General features: G+C 41.6%; 1 protein-coding gene across 2 annotated transcripts in view; it reads left to right on the forward strand.

The window, feature by feature from the left end:
* ctnnd2a (catenin (cadherin-associated protein), delta 2a) overlaps nt 1–18,781 on the forward strand; it is a 459,985-nt gene extending 441,204 nt beyond the window's left edge. For both annotated transcript variants that reach the window (XM_048615969.1, XM_048615976.1), the window contains 4 exons: nt 1,483–1,609; nt 9,206–9,337; nt 13,014–13,090; nt 18,275–18,781. In XM_048615969.1, coding sequence (XP_048471926.1) covers nt 1,483–1,609; nt 9,206–9,337; nt 13,014–13,090; nt 18,275–18,535 — 597 coding nt within the window. In that variant the 3' untranslated portion in view covers nt 18,536–18,781. The remainder of the gene's footprint in view (nt 1–1,482; nt 1,610–9,205; nt 9,338–13,013; nt 13,091–18,274) is intronic.
* Nucleotides 18,782–19,961: the final 1,180 nt, after the last annotated feature.

Consider the following 19,961-nt stretch of genomic DNA (forward strand, 5'->3'; position numbering starts at 1 on the left):
TGTTAGGTTTTATTGGTAGAGGGATTGAGTTTCGGAGCCATGAGGTCATGTTGCAGCTGTATAAAACTCTGGTGCGGCCGCACTTGGAGTATTGCGTACAGTTCTGGTCACCGCATTATAGGAAGGATGTGGAAGCATTGGAAAGGGTGCAGAGGAGATTTACCAGGATGTTGCCTGGTATGGAGGGAACGTCTTATGAGGAAAGGCTGAGGGACTTGAGGCTGTTTTCGTTAGAGAGAAGAAGGTTAAGAGGTGACTTAATAGAGACATACAAGATGATCAGAGGATTAGATAGGATGGACAGTGGGAGCCTTTTTCCTCGGATGGTGATGGCTAGCACGAGGGGACATAGCTTTAAATTGAAGGGTGATAGATATAGGACAGATGTCAGAGGTAGGTTCTTTACTCAGAGAGTAGTAAAGGCGTGGAATGCCCTGCCTGCAAAAGTAGTAGACTCGCCAACTTTAAGGGTATTTAAATGGTCATTGGATAAACATATGGATGTTAATGGAATAGTGTAGGTTAGATAGGCTTCAGATTGGTTTCACAGGTCGGCGCAACATCGAGGGCCGAAGGGCCTGTACTGCGCTGTAATGTTCTATGTTCTATGTTCTAGAGCCAGTATCCCATCACCAAGTCACCCTTTATTTACACGTGGAGAGTCCTTGACACTGATCCAGCTCCCTCAGAGCTAACTCTCAGAGAGCTGTTCTTATCTCCTGTTCTTATCTGTCAGCCAGAGCTCCCTGATCGGACCAGATTAAAAGCTCCAATCAGGGAACTTCTATTCTGAGAGGTCCACCTGGCTGACCTCATTACAATCACTACAGTTTGAACCCTTTAATTAGTTTCCTGTAATATAATAATTCCCAGGTAGTTGATATTGTGTTGAGTTCTTGATCTGATCTCTGTCTGGGAATTATGACAGTTCTCACTGACTGTTGTTTCTTGCATGTTGAAAAAAATTCTGCATTTCTCTCATTACGCTTTTTGTATGAATGCCTCTGAATATAAGGATCTTATAGGGCGGGAAATTGGAAGTGATGAGCATCGGATCAACAGTGATCCTCGTGAACGGCAGAGCAGGCATGAGGAGCTGAACAACCTACTCCTGGTCTTGTTTCTTATGGTCCAGTGATCATCTCCTGATGATGACTTCCTACTTTCATATTACTTCAGTCCTTTTCAGTATTCAATATAAAACTTCACAATTTCACCAAAAATAGCACTCATGTAACATTATGATTTTGTCACTCGTATCCTGCTCCTATTGAAATTGTGGTTGAGGTTTCTCATGTGTTGTTAGGTTGAGCAATAATATAAAGCTGAATTTGATAATTTCACAGGATGTTTAGATGATCGAGTGTGATTTTGAAATCTTCACGCTGGATGACACACCTACATACCCTCTCTTTGCCCCTACCTGCATTTATACTGTCATATCAATAACACATAACTCAATAATATTGTTTTGTTTTGCAGGACGGATGGTCTCAGTATCACTTTGTGGCCTCAGCTTCCACAATAGAACGGGACAGACAGAGACCCTACTCCTCCTCACGTACTCCTTCCATATCACCAGTCAGGATGTCCCCCAATAATCGTTCAGGTACGCCTCACCGTAACACAGACGATTTGGTTATCTGGCTGCCAAACACTTTGACTTACAGTCAGCAAAAGTCTACATTTAAAATGGCCAGTCGCTTATCATTGAATGATGCAGCATGGAACGAGGTTATTTGACTGACAAACCCATGCTGGCTTTGAAAGATCTATCAACTAGTAACACTCCCCTTAGCGTTTCAATATTTTCCTTTTAAATGTATGTACAGATCCCAATTGAAAGTTACCAATGGATCTGCTTGCTCCACCCTTTCAAGCTGTTTATTTAAGATCGCAACAATATTCTGTGTGAAGAAAATTCTCTTCATCTCTGGATTTTTTTTGCCAATTATCAGAAATCTGTGCCTCTGGTTACTGAAGCTCCTCTCACTGGAAACAATTTTATCCAATCTACGCTATCAAAACTATTTATGATTTTCAATGCCTGTATTAAATCTCTGTTCAACCTTCCATGCTCTGAGGAGGACAATCCCAGATTTTATTGTCTTTTCACATAATTAGAGCCTGGTTCTATCCTAATAAATCCCCTCCACATTCTCCAAAGCCTTGAAATTCATTTTAAAGTATGCGACCCCAAACCAGATTTAACATCCAAGGCTGAAGTGCATGCAATGATTTATTAAAGATTACAATATATCCATTATTGTTTTACCCTATGGGTTGAAATTTACACTGGAGTATCACCTTGTTTCCTACCCCCTCACCCATCTCCCCAACCCTCTAACCATCTCCCCCACCCCCTCAAACATTTCCTCCCACTGACCCCATCTCACCCGCACACGCCCATCTCTCTACAATGCCAGCTACGCCTCCTACGCCCTTGCCCCCAGCAAATCTCATACACTGCTAGGTCTACAACAGGTGCCAAGTACTGTGTCCTGTGATGGGACAAAGGTGTAGTCTGACAGGCCTGGGTGAGGAAATTAGATAGGTAATGAGAAGGGAAGTTGCAGGGTTGGGGAAAGTGTCTGCACTCAGCTCAGGGGCCTTAAAATGATGGCAGCCCCTCCCCACCACCGACATACATACCCATACATACATACATCCTGGCCACCAGTCCACCAGCTTTCACTGGAAGACTGAATACATCACCCACAATCAGTAAAGTCCCAACAGCTTGTTCACAGCACTAACAGTCCCTGCCCACTATCAATTTACAGATCACAGTTTGCAGTTGCCCAATGCCAGCTATCCTTATTTATAGAATCTCTCAAAGCGATCTCACACACTCCCTCTGGTCCAGAGTCAGCTCACACCCATAACCGTACTGATTCTGGCCTTGCCTGTGCTCTGCTGTCTCTATGCAACCATAAGTGCCAAAGTCTTCCGTCATCAGGGCCCACAACTAGGATTATTTTAAACTTTGACCTAACCACTGCTGTCATCCCTCTCAAACATCTCTCACCATTGGAATCACACTCCTGTACTCCAGCATCAAACTGTGGACAATACTTACATTCCCAAGTGCTTAATTGTGTCATTAAACCCCTATATCACAGCACTGACACATGGGAATATGCCCCTGTAGCTCAGTTGTGACTCAGGGAATGAAACCTAATTACCAAGTGTGGGGAACACATCTGTGTACTACAGAAGTTTACCTGTGGTGTCCTACCCCTGTACCCCAATAGACAACTTGAGGATCTTATGGCCTGTGTCCTAAGATCTACTCTGGGATCATTATGCTGAACTTCAGACCTATCACTGGGAGCACCCAGGAGTATCTGTGGGACTTTATCTCTATACCTCATGACCAACTGCAGAATAATTACCTTACACTCCAAAATCTACCCTATGGGATCATATCCTTGGACACTACGACCTGTGTGGTCATTCATTTGTACCCCAGGATATACGTATGGGATCATTCTTGAGTAACACCCAGCACTTCCAAGATAGCAGATAATATCTGAAGGAAAATGTTAATGAATTAAGATCTTCTGACTGTGTTTTGTGATACCGCTTTTGATCATAAAAAAAGATGCTGACTTCTAAAATGTTTAAAGATTGAAAGGCTTTAGACAAGTAGATATCTTTAAGTGAAATTGGGGAGTCATTTTTACCCTGCTGCAGAGGGATGTTTTACCCAGAGAAGCTATACCGAGAGAATAACAAGTTTGCCAGTTTTACTGTCCATTAGTGTCAGATGACCCACGTATCACTGCACTGGTATTAAGGAGGGAGTGAACAGCATCACCTTGTTTCAAAATAGAATTGATTTTTTGCAGGCGATTGAGTTGAATGCCTCATTGGGTCTTGCAAGACTGATGGGCATCGTTATATAATTGCAGTTTAGTGCTCTAAGCCAGTGTGACCATGTCTGAGTGTAATAGATGCCTGTATACTAGTGTCACAATTTGTGTTCTTATAGAACTATCTTCCCCTCACAGAAATATACCTTGGCTGTGTGAACTGGATATTGTACCTTCTTTATATTCTGTACACAATGACGTCCATAAAACTGAGGAAGTAACTGATGCCCAATTTGGAGCAGCCTGCTCGAATTCCAGTGCCAAAGTATTTTTGAAATCAGACCAAAGAAAGAAATAGAAAGTTAAATATTGAAAGAAAGAACTTTCATGACCTCTGGATGTGAAAAAATGCTCTACTGCCAATTTTCACAAGTGATTTCAAACAGTGTAGTCACTGTTGTAACGTAGGAACAAGTAGAGTCAGCGGGTCAACCAGTCTACATAAAAGCGTTTCTGGATGGAATAGTCTGTAATAAAGTACACTGGCGTGATTATCCCCTCCCTGGATATTAAGACAGAGGTAGTATTGAGGGAAAATAATTGGGCAAGTTGGCATCAGACAGAAACTCTCTACTTTCTCTCTATCTCTGAAATGTCATGCTGGTCAAGAAGATCCATCAGAGACTTCCTTGACTCATCAACAATTAACACCCTTGAGTGGTCAATAAATAACTACTCAAGAACTTAACTCATCACCTCCCTGATTACCTGCCTCACCAGTCGGTGAAAAAGGTGATTAGTTTCCCAACCAACATATCATGGAAACCTGCCAGCCAAATTAGGGTAGGGTTGCCAATTTGGGGCAATGAGAGGTGAGTAAGGATGGGGTCCAGGGGTTAGCCCCTGAAAGTCTGGTCTTGCCTTCAAATGCCCTTGCTGCTCACGACCCCCATACTGAAGAAGAAAAAAAACTTATCATCTCACCATTGGTCTTGGATTCCCTAGGAATTGGCTTCAACTTTGAGGTCCAGAAGCTGTTGGTCTCAGATTGGCTGGCAGTTTCTGTTGATCCAAGTCATCAGTACCGAAGCCAGTGATCAGGCAAGATATTTGCTTCACTCTTAATGAGCTGATTGGTAAGTGATACGGTGGGCTATTTGATCAGTGGGAGCAACATGTTAGTCACCACCTACAATGCTCACCCCTCTACTTAGATAAGAGAAACAGAAATTGAACCAAATCAGTTTGGACTCTGCAGAATGCTTCATTTATGAGCATTTCTCAGTTGTTTCATAAATAGACCCTCTTCTTCAATCAAGTTTCTCAGTTCATTCTGTGTAACATTATGCAGTACCCATGTTTCCATTTTCTGAAGTGATGTCAAATTTCACATCAGGCATTTTGAGAGTTAATTTTGCCGAAGCTTCCCCCAAGCACCCTGGATTGATCTGAAACAGAAGCAATCTCAAAGAGTGTTATTTAAATTCTACTGCAGTAACTCATCTGTTGCAATTGCACTTCTAAATGAGCCAGAACATGTAAAAGATCACTAGTTGGTTGATATTAAATCTGTGAAATTGACCTGAAATTGTACGTATCATTGAGAAGAAAGGGAAAAAAGAGCTTTGAACAGAGAGTCTTCCTATCAGTGTTTCTTGTAAAAACCAATCAGTCACAAAGATTTGTCATGACCTTGAAGGTACTTTTAGGTTTTGATTAGTTTTTTTATCTTTATTTAATAGGTTTATTCCTTCCACAAAACCCCTGATCTTCCTTCATCTCTTGAAGATATTGGCATTTATTGCTGCAAACTTTCTAAGGCCCTTTCAGCATCTTACCCAAGAAGGCTTGAACTCAGATGGAATGAGTTACCAAGCACAACAGTGCCAGATTGCTGGAGGTGTTAATAGATATAAATGGACATCTGTAGCACAGGTATCCCCGTAACACAGGCCCTGATCCTGCAGATCAGAGGTTATGTGGAGGCAGTGCCCAATATTAGAAGGAAATGTAGATGCCCTTTTGTCTTTTATTGTCTCACAATGTCTACTTAATGTTATTGTAACTATGTGACCTTACCAATACTTATTACAAGTGATTTTGCAGGTGCCAGAACAACGGGAATAGATTGAAAAGTGTTATGCCCATTAAGTTAAATTTAATTCTCCATATTTGAGTCTACCGGAAGTATGAAAAACCACAGACCAGAGATCTGGTCATAAGAGTATGCAATCCCATTTCCCACTTTCACCTAACCATTGATTATGTGGAATTAGGCAGAGGCTATTGTGAAGTTTACACTTGTAGCTGGGTGTAGGCATCAGTCCAAGAAGGCGGCATGAGATGTATCAGTGCCACAAAAACCCACCATCTTTCTAGCAAATCGCAGTGGGAGTTGGGCAGAATTGCACCAAACGTGGCTCAGAGCCAAAACCAGTCCTGCCACAAGTACACCAGGTCTGCCCATGTTCACCCAAAGCTGGTTTCACTGGAAGAAAGATGTGCAATTAGCACTGCCTTTTACAACATCAGGTCTCACAAAGCACTTTCACAATAAATTATGGCATACACACTGTAGTGCCACTCAACCCCTTAATGGTGCCACCCACCTTCCTGTTTTGAACCCTTGACCCTCTGTCACTCCACATTTAAAACTGTACTCAAACTTATTCAGCACAGATCGTAAACAAAAGTGTTGACATTTGACAGCACTCAATGGTTAGTAATACAGTGTATTTTGCGTAATATGGCATCGTAGCAATGCAAATTCTCTAGGAACCAGAACTTCTGACAGCGCAAATCTCTTTTAAAAGCCTTTGTGTTCAGATTTTATTTATTCTTTTATAAACTAAAAATACTAGCAAATTGTAAATCTGCACAGGTTTGTTCTTAGCTTTTACGTTAAATTTATCACAATTTTGGGGTCTGTATCAAAACAAACACATACCGCTCAGAGCTACAGTCTGATTATTGAAAAACCAAATTGAGGTTCATGGTGTTGCATGTGGTCTGAGCTAGGTCTTCAGATTTGGTAGTTTTACTGTGATCAACCTGTTATGCTGTGCCATGACTGATTGGCTGTTATCCCCTTGGCCCCTCAAAAACAGAGCAGTCCATTGTCTTGTGACTGTGTAATGTAACTCCCCGTCAACTGGAATAATCAAGTAACTGGCACCACCCATTCCCTGACCCTGCCAGGAAACAAAAATGTTACTTTCTTTTTGCACGTAGTAAGGCAACAGCAACATTTTGTAGGATTACAGCAGTATGTTATCCTTTTTGAAGGGTTAAAGTGTTTGAACCATTTCACTAGCTACAGACTCCAACCTTCAGGCCACAAGGCATGCAATCATTGTATTTCCAAAGTAAAAATGACTCAAGTGAACCTGTCTTGTGGGAAGTCTCAACATTGTCCTTTTGATTAAATGTGCAGCTGGAAAGATGATTCACCGGTGAAGGTTTATTTTAAAAACCAGCTTCCTTACAAACCACTTTCAGTTGTTTTTGTGTTGGAACAGGTTACATTGCAGCTTCAGTTGTAGAGCGGAAGAATGTTGAATACACAGGTTCCCTGGCAATCTCCTGAGCACAGTTGGCAACACTATTCTTGTCTGATTATTTGGGATTGTACACTGGCTAGGTAGATGGCTAAATAAAAGCCGTAGAGAACATTTATTGACTTGGCATGTATTTGGCTTCCTATCAAACTCCCAGACGGAGCTCAGGTCAGAATTCTTGTCCCAGTGGTTTTGCAATAAAATTGTCAGTTGTCAAAAAGAGATTTTCTGTCAAAGATTTGCCAAGGGAACAAGCCATTGATGATTCTTAATGCAGGAAGCTGGGGAATGGAAAAATGATATCTATTACTGTTAAAAGAGGAAACCTGTACTCCTGTTTTCAGTGACACTCGCTGGTGTGCACCTTTGGAATATCAAGCAGGTTGTATCCAGTGAAAGAGGTAACTTTGTTCTCCAAACAAAATTCTGCAGCATTTTTAGTTCTTAGCTGGTAAGCACATTCAATTACTTGAGCTTTCCAACAAGCATAAAAACAAGGCTCAGTGCTTTAACACTTTAAAGGATAAATTTTCCTTTTGCACAAAGTTAGAGCCCAATTCTCAAGGCACCAAGTTCAGGTTGAACAAAAGATTTTCAGAAGGCCCTGAATAATTATTGCCAATTATTCTCAATGTGATCCAGGACAGAAACAATAGTCGAGTTCAGCCATTAACCCTTCCAGTTTTACTAACCCACTTAAATCAGGGACAGCTGAGATTTCCTATTCTCTTTAATCGGTTCTGAACAGATGTGATTGACCATCTGAAACAGTGTTTGAATTTTTCTTTTGTGCTCTTCACCTTGCTGAACCAGTTTTCTCTGATATAATACTTGCTGCTGATGCTTTTTCTGGGTGGGATACTGGTAGCACTGTTACCTCTGAGTAAGGAGTTGGGGGGCTTCAAGTCCCATCCCATTGATGGAACACACCATCTAGGCTGACAGTCCAATGCAGTACTGAGGGAGTACAGCACTGTTGGAGACTTCTCCTGCTCTCTCAGGTGGACATAGCAGACCAACTGCATAAGTTCGAACAAAAGTAGGGAGATTCTCCCCAGTTCCTTATTTCTGCCTCAGCCAATATCAGTTAAACAGATTACTCAGTCATCATCATACTGTTCTTTGTGGGACTTTGCTGTACAATATGGCTGCCGCATTTCCTTCATTAAAATAGTGATTTCAATTCAGAGCTTCATGAGATAAAAACCACATAGAAACATCCAAAGGTCATGCAAGGTGCAATAAAAATACTTGTTAGATCTTTACCTCACAGACTCTGCTTTCCACAGCAACAGTTTCATACACTTGCATGCAGAGACTGGTTTCAAATTCTGACAATGAGTTGATAACAGAAATGGCTAGACTCCTCTTTGTCACATTTTTATATAGAAGTGCAGTGTTCCTTGCTACACATTTCACCACAATTATCACTTTGGTCTTTTTATTTCATCTATGCCCAATTTGTTTACCTTTTAATGAGCTGGAATATATTATTGTGCCTGAGTAGTTCTCCCTACTGAGGCAAAAAATTGCAGGATCAAGTTGCACTTCAGGGATGTGAGCACACTGTTTGATTTTCTATCCCAGTGATTTTCTCTCCCTTTGTTTGCAATGTGGTCGGTGGGATATGAAGCCAGTCTTCGATTCGTTATTGGCTATTCTGCACTCCCAGCCTAAGACTAATTTCTGCCCAAAATTTTGCCTCACTCCCCCTACAAGCATTTTAACCAGTGAAACAGAGGGAGTACTCTGCCAGCTTCATTTGGGACTGACCTCAGCCTGTTTGAGGATGCAGGAAATGTATTAGATTAATGTATTGTTCCCCTGTTCCAGCGAGTGCCCCAGCCTCTCCCCGAGAGATGATCAACCTAAAGGAGAGGAAGTCTGACTATGACACAACCGGGACCAACTCTGGCTACCATGGGAGTAAAGGAGAGCATATCTCCAGAAAAGACACTCTTCCAGGTGAGCAACCCAGAGCGTTCTTTCTTAAAAAAAATTCTGAAAGGGAAATATCCCTCAGTGCTTCCTAGTCCGCCTCCTTCCCTTGCCTTTTGCTGAAGGATTAATGACCCATGCTTGAGAATAGCTGCACAGAAAGACCCTCTGACCTATTCAGTTCCTTGCTCAAGTGCTCAGTTGTAAGTAAGCCAGGGTGGTCTGGTAAGACTATGAAAATGTCACTGCAGCTAAGCTGAAACCCGCACTCAGCTGACATTCATTGATCTTCACCTATTAGTGGGACTTGTTTAGTCATCAGAACCAGGAGTTCTGTCTCCTTATCTCCCATCTCCTTAACCCAGGCCACTATAGGGTGCAATTTAATGCCCTTTCCAGACCCTTGCTCCAGACCCATTATGACCATCGACAGCAGTCCTACCCCTCAAACCCCATCATCAGACTCTTACTTTCTCCATGGATCCCTGGTTAATATCTGTGTTTATCTCTGGGTGGCACTGCCAGCCTCTGTTTGGCTGGCAATTTGCAGGGGCCAGCTGGAAGAAATTCTGCAATTAAATTTGCCCTATGGAGCTGGGATCCCTGGTGGAACCTAAAAGAGAACAGAGAAACTGAAAGGTTGAGTGAGGGAATTCCTGATCTTAAGGTCAAAATGGCTGCCAGTGGTGGGTTAGAAAGAGGGGGGAGGAGGGATGTCTCATAGGGCACAATTGGAGAAAAATCAAGGTTGTAGAAAGTTAGCCTGTTGTTTTATAAATCTCCAGTCAACAGTAGTCTAATATTAAAATCTGAACATTACAAACAAGTCAAGTTTGATTATACGTAGACACTCTAATCAGCAGACATTCACATTCCAATGTTCTATCACCAGTCTTTGTCCTTAGCTGTCTAACTTCATCTGCTGCTGAAGCCCTTGTCCATGCCTTTGTTACCTGCAGAGGCAGTTATACCAATGCTCTCTTGGATTAGACACTCCATATAAATGTCAGCATATCTTATCATGCAGCAAATCATATTCAACCATTTCACCTGAGCTTACTGATCCACATTAACCTCTGGTCCAGCAGCATCTTAATTTTAAAGTATACTCTACCTTGTGTTCAAATTCCTATATGGCCTCATTTTCTCTATCTCTGTGGATTTCTCCAGCCCTGCGTGGCCATTAAGTTCTGCAGTTCCCTCCCTAAACCTCTCTGCCTCTTGGTCTCACTCCCCTCATGAAATTTTTCCACACTAATTAGTTCTTCAACCAATCTTTCAGTCACCTGTCCAATTAGCTCCTTATGTGGTTCAGTGTCAAATCCTGTTTCATTATGCTTACGTGAAACACATTAGAATATTCAAGCGTGCTAAACTGAGTTAAATGCAATGTATGAATATAAGATTCTGTTTACCACTCATCCCTGACATTCCTGAAGCAATTCATACATAAAGTTCAAATCCACTCAGCTCCTGTATCCACACACTTTTGACTAAGATTGTATGGTGAGCATTGCTATAGAGAGCAGTGACATCAGCAAACATGACAATATTTTCACCACATTGTTCTGGAGCCAGGGAAGAACTCAACAGCATTTGAGTTCGATGTTAAGATTTCTGGTTTTATCTTCCTCTATCTATATACAGTGAACATCCCATACTCAGCCTATTCTTTAACTTTGATTTCTTTTTCCCTCACTGAAGTTCATACTGATTTCTCCCAACATTTATCTAAAATAGATTATCTGCTTATTTACAACATTATTGATATAATGTATTTGACATGTTTCCTACTCGACAACAGTGACTGCACTTCAAAAGTGATCAATTGGCTAGACATCTTTGTGGCTGTTATTTTAACGTCCACATCCATCTAGTTTTTGATGGAGTTTCTTACTGGTGCTGCTTCCAAGTGTGGCAGAATTCAGCTTTGATGTTCAAGTAATTCTTTGGTTGCTGATCATTAGCAACGATGGCAAACTGCCAAACGTAGCTCAGGTATAAAAACTGAAAGGACTGCGGATGCTGTGAATCAGAAACAAAAACAGAAGTTGCTGGAAAAGCTCAGCAGGTCTGGCAGCATCTGTGAAGAGAAATCAGAGACGTTTCAGATCCAGTGACCCTTCCTCAGAATGAGTATGAGGAAGGGTCACCGGACCCGAAACGTTAACTCCAATTTCTCTTCACAGATGCTGCCAGACCTGTTGAGCTTTTCCAGCAACTTTTGTTTTTGTTTCTGGTAGCTCAGGTATGTTTCCCTATGGAGGGAGGAGATTTACAGCATGATGCACTGTTAAAGGAAGAATCTCAGGGGATCTTGAAACTCTTTCCAGCCAATAAAGTGCAATTGAAGAGTAATCAATTCTTCAAACAAGCAGATGCAAAGTGGAAAGCAGCTTTCACATTGATTATTTGAATAGAAAGAATGTGCAGGGTTACAAGGACAAAGCAGGAGAATGACAATCAGTCATAATGCTCATTCAGAAAGCCAGTGCAGACTTAGTCTAATGGCCTCTTTCTGCATGGTAACATTTCTGTAATTCTGGAATGAAATTTGTTCTTATATCCTCTGTTGCATTCAAAAAAATGAATGCTGGCAAGATTCACCAGACCTACTGAAAGGGAGTCAAGAATAGGCAACAAATGTTGGCCTAGCAGCGATGCCCACATCCTGTGAAAGAGCATTTTTAGAAATGGCGCATTATGGACCAGACCAGACCCCCTCAAGATATTTTAGGAAGGTATCCTATACCTTAACTTTTTCTTATTTTAACGGCAAATGTAAAATTCTATGTTCCAGATGCAATTTGACTGGTCAAACTACTCAACGTTAAGCAAAACACAATTTATTCAAACACTGTAGCTAAAATGCAACAAAAGAAAGAAGAACTTAACTCAATTGGAAAACTTAACCGAATAATAGACACAGTAATTTTTATTAATAACTGTTCCAATATAGTAACATCCTATAAACACACCCGTTGGTGGAAAGGCAGTTTCAGAAATCACATTTTTTCACATGCAATCCAGCACCAGAGAGTGAGAAAAAGTATCAAGCGAAAACTGAGAGAGTAACAGCCAGGAGATATTTACTTCAGCTTCCAACACTGTTGAGACTCCAACAGCAACTGCTTAAAGTTAAACCTAAAAACTATACAAAAAAAAAACTAGATATCCTGGTCTGTGAGCGCTGGCCACACCCATCCAAGCCACTTCTATTGTTCCAACTTTAAAAAAAACCCAAGGCCTCATGTTACCACAGATTGCTTATCACCTCTTGTTTAATGTCTCTCTTAAAGAAACCCAGACAAAATACACATCTTAAAGCCACAGCATCATGTTTTGGAGAACACTACTGAAACCAGTGGTTTCAATGCGATTAGCTATGATAATATGTGCAGCTAATACATATCATGAGACACTGGTTGGCAAATTGTCAGTGCTGTGATTCCCAGAATGAATAATTTTTGTGGCAAATCAAGTCAAAGGGCCTAGATCTATTGCTCAGTTAATACTAAGATTGATCAAGGTTGAAGAGGTCCAGAGATTACAAGAGTAACAAAGCTTCGGGGGAAACTAATGATTTGGTTATATTAATGATGAATTGCATTTGCGGATCTAAGAGGATTTAGTCAATACTCACCTTATCGTAAAACATTAACTTTCAAGTGTTTTAATTATGTCTCTTTCTTTATTAATGCAGCCCAGCTTTCTGTAGTAGCCGGATCAGGCTTCAGGAATTCCTATGCTACACCCGTTGAAGGTACCAAGCACAACCAGGTTTGTTACAAACTTTACAGAACGTCTGATCGATATGTTTGACCTATAGCAGCTGTCAGCATGATAAGATATTTCATTCTGTCTGTGAACCACAGCTCCTTTTCTATGTCTTAGTATCGCTTCATCATTTACCACTCAAGTGAAGTTTGACTCCTTTTTCCTCTTGCATTGTTTGGAGAGAAAGTGAACCCTATTAACCTTTCTGCCACAGTGATATCACATGCAAGTGTTTCAATGTAATTTCCATGACATTTACAAACCAGTAGGCAAAGAAAATGCTACTGGGCATTTTTTTTTAACAGAAAAGTAACTTGGCCTCATTTAAAAAAGGGCAAATTTCACCTATCTGTTTCCAAATGCAGGCATCAAGGTGGGGGTTGGGTGGTGCAAAATTCCAGGAAGTTAACTCAGCCTGTACAATGGGAAAGTTTGTCTGACCTTAGGGTAGGGATTGTGCACCATCCCTGGGCTCAGAAAATAACCAATATGATTGAGTTACCAAATATATCTCAATAGTTTATAACTTATGGTAGCAGAGAAACAGTACAATGTTAAATATAAGACGGGGTCGGGGGGGGAGGGGGGTGGGGGGTGGGTGGTGTGGGGCGGGGGTGGAGGCGGGGAGGACAGAGTTTCTTCTTTCAACACCCGGTTATCTTGAATAGCAGGGGCACAGCACAGAGAAGAAAAGTGGGTGGGGAAGATGGTGTGTGTGTGTGTGTGTGTGTGTGTGTGTGTGTGTGTGTGTGTGTGTGTGTGTGTGTGTGTGTGTGTGTGTGTGTGTGTGTGTGCTGTGCCCAAGCAATTCACATTAGCCAACAACCAGAACAGAGGAATCAGGTGCATGACATTAGCCAAACCACAAATCAAATTGAACCTGACTCCTGTTAGAAGTGTTGCATTACTAAAACCAGTTTTGTTTTCCTTCAGCAGAAAGAATGAATCATTTATCTGTATAATTTGTGCTATTCAGCCTGCTTTGTCCCTGAGCACAAACCTCAGTGCATCCTCAGGAAGCTGAAAAGCTAGAGTCCATATACTTCCTAATAGGGAAAGCACAGTAACTAAAATTCTGATCCATCTGATAACAGCTAATAGGAACAGACAAAAGCTATTCAGTAAAATTATGACTCATACACACCTCAACTCCATTTACCTGCCTTTCCTTCAGCTCTCATGGATCTAGGACCTCAATAAAGAAGGCTCTAGTCATAGTGTCATACAGCACTGAAACAGACACTTTGGCCCAACTCGTCCAAGATGACCAAGCTTCCCAAACTAAACTGGTCCCACTTGCCTGAATTTTGCCCATATCCATCTGAACTTTTCCTATTCACGCAAGTGTCAAATGTCTTTTAGATGTTGTGATTGTACCTGGATCTACCACTTTCTCTGAAAGTTCATTCCACAAACAAACCATCCTCTGTGTGTAAAAGTTGCCTCTCAGGTCCCTGTTAAATCTTTCTCCTCTCACCTTAAAAGTCTACTCCCTAGTTTTGAACTCACCTACCCTAGGGAAAAGATCTTTGCTATTCACCTTATCTATACCCCTCATGATTTTATAAACCTCTAGAAGGTCACCCCTCAATCTCCTACGCTCCAATGAAAAAAAATTCCCAGCCTATCCAGCCTCTCCTTATAACGCAAGCCCTCCAGTCCTGGCAACATCCAGGTAATTTTTTTCTGAATCCTCTCCAGTTTAACAATATCCTTTCTATAGCAAGACAACCAGAATTGTACACCGTACTCCAAAAGTGGCCTCACCGATGAACTGTGCAACCTCAACATGACGTCCCAACACCCATACTCAGTGATCTGAGCAATGAAGACAAGAGTGCTAAACACCTTCTTAACCACCTGTGACGCAACTTTCAAAAAGCTATATACCTGAACCCCTAGGTCTCTCTGTTCGAAGACACTACCCAGGGCTCTACCATTAACTGTATAAGTCCTGTTCTTGTTTGTTTTACCAAAATGCAATACCTCGCATTTATGCAAATTAAACTCCATCTGCCACTCTTCAGTCCATTGACCCAATTGATCAAGATCCCTTTGTAATCTTAGATAACCTCCTTCACTGTTGACAATACCACCAAGTTTGGGGTCATCCGCAAACTTACTAACTGTGCCTCCTGATTGTGAAGTCCAGCTCCCTCATGCCTCTGCATAGAATATAAATACTGAATAAATGTTCATTAGTTTTCAACAATATGGTGTCCAGTCCTCATCTGTCTGAAACTTCACAAACCTGTTTGTGATGTTAATACATGGTGACAGTAGCAGGGCACAGTCTGAGAGGCTTTTACAAAGTTACAGACAAAAAAAACTGCAGATGCTGGAATCCAATGTAGACAAACAGGAGGTTGTTCAGTCCTGGAGAAGGGTAATACCCCAAACATTGACTGCTCTTTCCTCCAGATGCTGCCTGGCCTGCTGTGTTCTTCCAGGCTCCTGTTTGTCTACCAGGCATTTACAAAGGATGCCAGCCAGCCTAGCAGAGCACGAATTCTCTAATACCAAAGCCCAATGATTATTGACTGAAAATGCATAGAATGATGGTTAAAAACCTTAGCTTTGTCCAAGCCCATAGACTTTTTGGGATGCCTCAACTATACCGCACACTGGGGAAAACTGCTATCGCTAATTCCATCCACGTAGGATCATTTTGCAACCCGCTCAGAAACCTCGAAGGAATCTGTTGTGCTCCCATTTACAGTCCACAGCTCTGCTGATGACATTTTAAGAAACTGTTAAGTATTGTGAGGACCTTGAAGCTTTTGATTGCTACTTCAGCCTTCAAAGGAAAACTTCCAACACCAGGTAGTTTTCAACACAGGCACCCCAGGAATCTGTGGCAAATTTTTATTGCAATGCTGCTGGGTGCCAGCAAAGATGGAGACAGGAGGGCATCCAGAGTGCCTGCAAGAAAACTGAGCAGGGAAAGCAGAGAATGCAGTTACCACTATTGCTTCAAGTCTACATTGTGGCAGAAAAGAGACTAATTGATTCTGAGCTTGCACAGTCATTAATGCAGACTGCCACTCCTGCAAGAGGAAGGGACATCTTTAAAGTTGTATGTTGCAGTAGAACTCCTCCAATTCCAGTTTAGAGATTTAAAGGGACATCTTTTGGAACAATCACAGGGCGCATGATCCTGAGGTGTTGGCTGATAATCTCAGGACATAGCAGCTGGTGGAACTTAATTAATTTTAGAAAATCAATTCATCAAAGAAAAGGGGGAATATAGAACCAGTCTCAGTAAGTCTGATGACGAAATTGTCATTGATTATTGTAAAAAACCCATCAGGTTCGCTGATGTCTTTAAGGGAAGGAAGTCTGCTGTACTTAATTGGTCTGGCCTACGTGTGAGTCCACCTCCGAAGTGAGTGGCTGACTTTCAATTGCCCTCTGAAATGGCCTAGCATGCTACCTAGAACAAGGGCAATAAGGGATATGCAACAAACACTGGTTTGATTGTGACACCCACATCCTATCAATTTTTTTTTTAAAAGTCAGATTCCAAGAAATAAAATGTACAGATGAACATGAAGTGCCTTTTTTGGGCAAGCTTGTAAAATCTCAAGAGGATTTCATTGCTAAAGACTGATTTCTCCAGCCATCGAACACACAACTTCATGGTCCAGGGGGCTTTCAACTAAAAGTGAAAGGGCAATTGACTGCTGCACTTCAACGTGATGGAAGATAAATTACAGAAACACTCTCCATTATTCAAGATCAGGAATGCTCATTATTGAGCTGGACAGCTTGCTTGGAATTGTAACTTATCCACAAGATACAGGAAGTACACAATCAAAACAGACCTGAGGAAGTCAAGTGAGAATTTCCAAAACTATTCTTCGGGTCTGAGAAAACTGCAAATTGTTTCTCATATTATGTAAAAGCCCGATGTCAAACCTTACCAAGTAAGGTCCCACACCCGCTCTTGGATAAGGATGAGGCAAGAAATTGAATTCACGGTACAAGACGTTATATTACCAATAACATAAACCATCATCAGACCCTTACTTTCTTTGTCCAACCCTAGAAAAACAAAACGGATTCCCAATTTATAGTGCCTTTAAACTTGCAACTGGCTAGCCTTTGACCCTCCACTCAACATGGCATTTCTGTAGCTACCAATCATCTGAACCACATTCGACTTTCACGTTTAATGGCCCAGCTCCTATTGAAATCAATCGATCACTCTCACCTTGACCAATTTGCCATATATGGTTCTCATATACCTTCATTTACCAAGGGACACAGGTTTGAATGTATATGATAGGCAGTTCATTCACCCCTTCCTTAGTGGACCTGACTGGAAGACATAACGTGACAAATCATTTCTAGGTCTTGCTGTCCACTACCACAACTCCTAACTACTCCAGCATCATCCCAGAATAACTCCCAGTGCTTTTTGTTTCCATTGCAACCTGTTTTTTTAAACCCCTCTATCCACTCATTCCTTCAGTCTCACCTCTAAACACAAATATGAGGATTCCTTAGTCACTAAGATTAAGATCATCTATTCAACTGCCTCTTTCATTTATCTTCCATTTTCTAGTGTATGGAGCCAAGCTTTCTCCAAGGTTCCCACTGCCTTGGGGCCTATCTCACCTCTTTCTCATGGTCTTCCTCTGATGTGCTGTCCGACCTCATCCTGTCCACTTCCTGCCCCTTTGACTCTTTCCACTAAGATTGTTGACCATGAGCTTGCCTTTCTGGCCCCTGCATTAGCTGATATTCCAAACAGTTCTTGCTTCTCTTGGCCCATACGGAATGAGCAGATATTTCCTCCTACTAAATACTGGGAAAACCGAAGCCGTTGGACTGAATTTTCTAGTTCCCCTGGAGGAGTTGGTGGAGGATGGGGGCTTATGGAATGTTGGGCTAGGGTGGGGGTAAAGGGCCTGCTGTTTTGACATGGCTCCCTAAGGTGGAAGTTAGAAGGCCAGCAATGTGTGTAATCAAATCCAAAGGTTTAACCAAGGTGCAGATGAGAGTTTTAGCAGGAGATCATCTGTCTCAGGAGCTGAGTCAGGTGTGAAATGGAAAGTGTATGGTCTCTTAATGGCATGTGTTCAGAAGCTTATTTTGGGGCCAAATATATGACCAAGGTTGATAGTACGGGTCACCATTGTTAAAGGAAAATAAGCATTAATGCCTATTTCTTCTTCTCTGTAGGTCTCATCACAACCAGTGGCACAGGAACCCAGTAGGAAAGACTATGACACCTATCAGCCCTATCAAAATTCGACAGGAAATTATGATGACTCTTTCTTTGAAGATCAAGTGCACAGTCGCCCAGCAGCCAGTGAATACAACATGCATCTCGGCCTGAAGTCAACAGGCAATTATGTAGATTTCTACTCCGCTGCCCGTCCCTATAGTGAGTTAAACTATGAGACGAGCCATTACCCAGCCTCACCCGACTCCTGGGTCTAAATGGTTGGCCCCTTGGGTCTGAGCAGAGGAGGCAGATACACAAGAAAAGAATAATAATACAAGACCCTGGGAACTGTGCATGTGCATGAATACCACAAGACATTTTTCAGCAAGTCTTAGTCTATCAGTGGTCTGTTCCGTAGGACAGTCATCGAGTGAGTTATAGCAGATGGCGGTCGGTTGGATAAGTATGGAGAGAAATGCAAGTGACATTCAGCTCATACAAAAGAAGTGGAAAATTTACTCACAGAGGGTGAAGGGGGGGAAATGGGGGTGGTGAAGGGTTGGGGAAGGATTTAAAGCTTCTGTTTTGCTTCCAGTGAAGCAGGACAGTGCTGAGTTTTGGGGGGGAGGGGTGAAAAAGCGTCAAAAGTGTGCAAAGAAAATGGCATTGTGGGGAGGAATGAAAGTTGGCAATAGAAAGTGGTTGAAAGTGATTGGAGAGAAGTTGGAAAGGCCAGGTCAAAGGTCAAGCACAAGAACCTGAATGTGTTTACAATTGTTACTGGGACAGTCTGTCACCTCTTGGAAACAAACAACCATTCTCAACTGATTGTGTGTCACAGCTTGTAGTTTGCAGTCGGGTTATCTTCTGTACAGCAAGACCATTTCTCTCGCTGCCTTCTTGGGTTCTTTATGCTTTGTTGTGAAGTATTGGATGTACATTACCGATCAATGAGAGCATTGTGTCCATTACAGCAATGCCAAAGTACTCCTTCCGTCTCTTGTTCTTAATACTGTTTTAATTACAGACAAAAAAAGATGTGCTAAGCAAATTTGACCAGATGTGTGAATTTCTGAGTTTTTTTTTTATGAAGTAATTAACTGAAGGAAGTATTAGCAGTATTGTTTGTTCTGGTATGTGGATTTGTTTGTGTGGTCACTAACAAAAAACTCCATCAATCGCTGATATTATGAACATCATTCCACACGCTCAACTGATGAGACACTCTCTCTCTCTCTTTCTCTCTCACTGCCTAAAGTTTTAGATGTAGATATTTGAAGAAGATTTTTCATTTCTACCGGTTTTGTTTATGATACAGTGTTAACAGTAAATAATGAAGTTTGTCATCCATGTTTGTAAAAAAAAAATCAAGGGGAAAAAAAGAAAAAATGTCTTTTTTTTCCATGTTTCTTTCTCTTCATACAAAGTCAACAATGGTTCCGATGTGCCATAAAGTCTGTTCGTATTAATCTGCAGTATCCCTTTTCTGGCTTCAAGCACATTGAACTTTCAGAGGAGAAAGGACTGGGGGGGAAATGGATGTCAATTTTACCCCAACTTGCCAGGCAGGAAACCCATGGGATCAGGTGAAGAGTTTGCTTGCCTCTCACCTGCCCAACATTACTTTCCATTGTCTTTTACACCAATCAAAATTACTCCTTATAACAGCCTGCCTGATATTACTCTCACTGACATTGAGAA

This window comes from Rhincodon typus, chromosome 2, assembly GCF_021869965.1.
Source record: "Rhincodon typus isolate 14 chromosome 2, sRhiTyp1.1, whole genome shotgun sequence".
NCBI lineage: Eukaryota > Metazoa > Chordata > Chondrichthyes > Orectolobiformes > Rhincodontidae > Rhincodon > Rhincodon typus.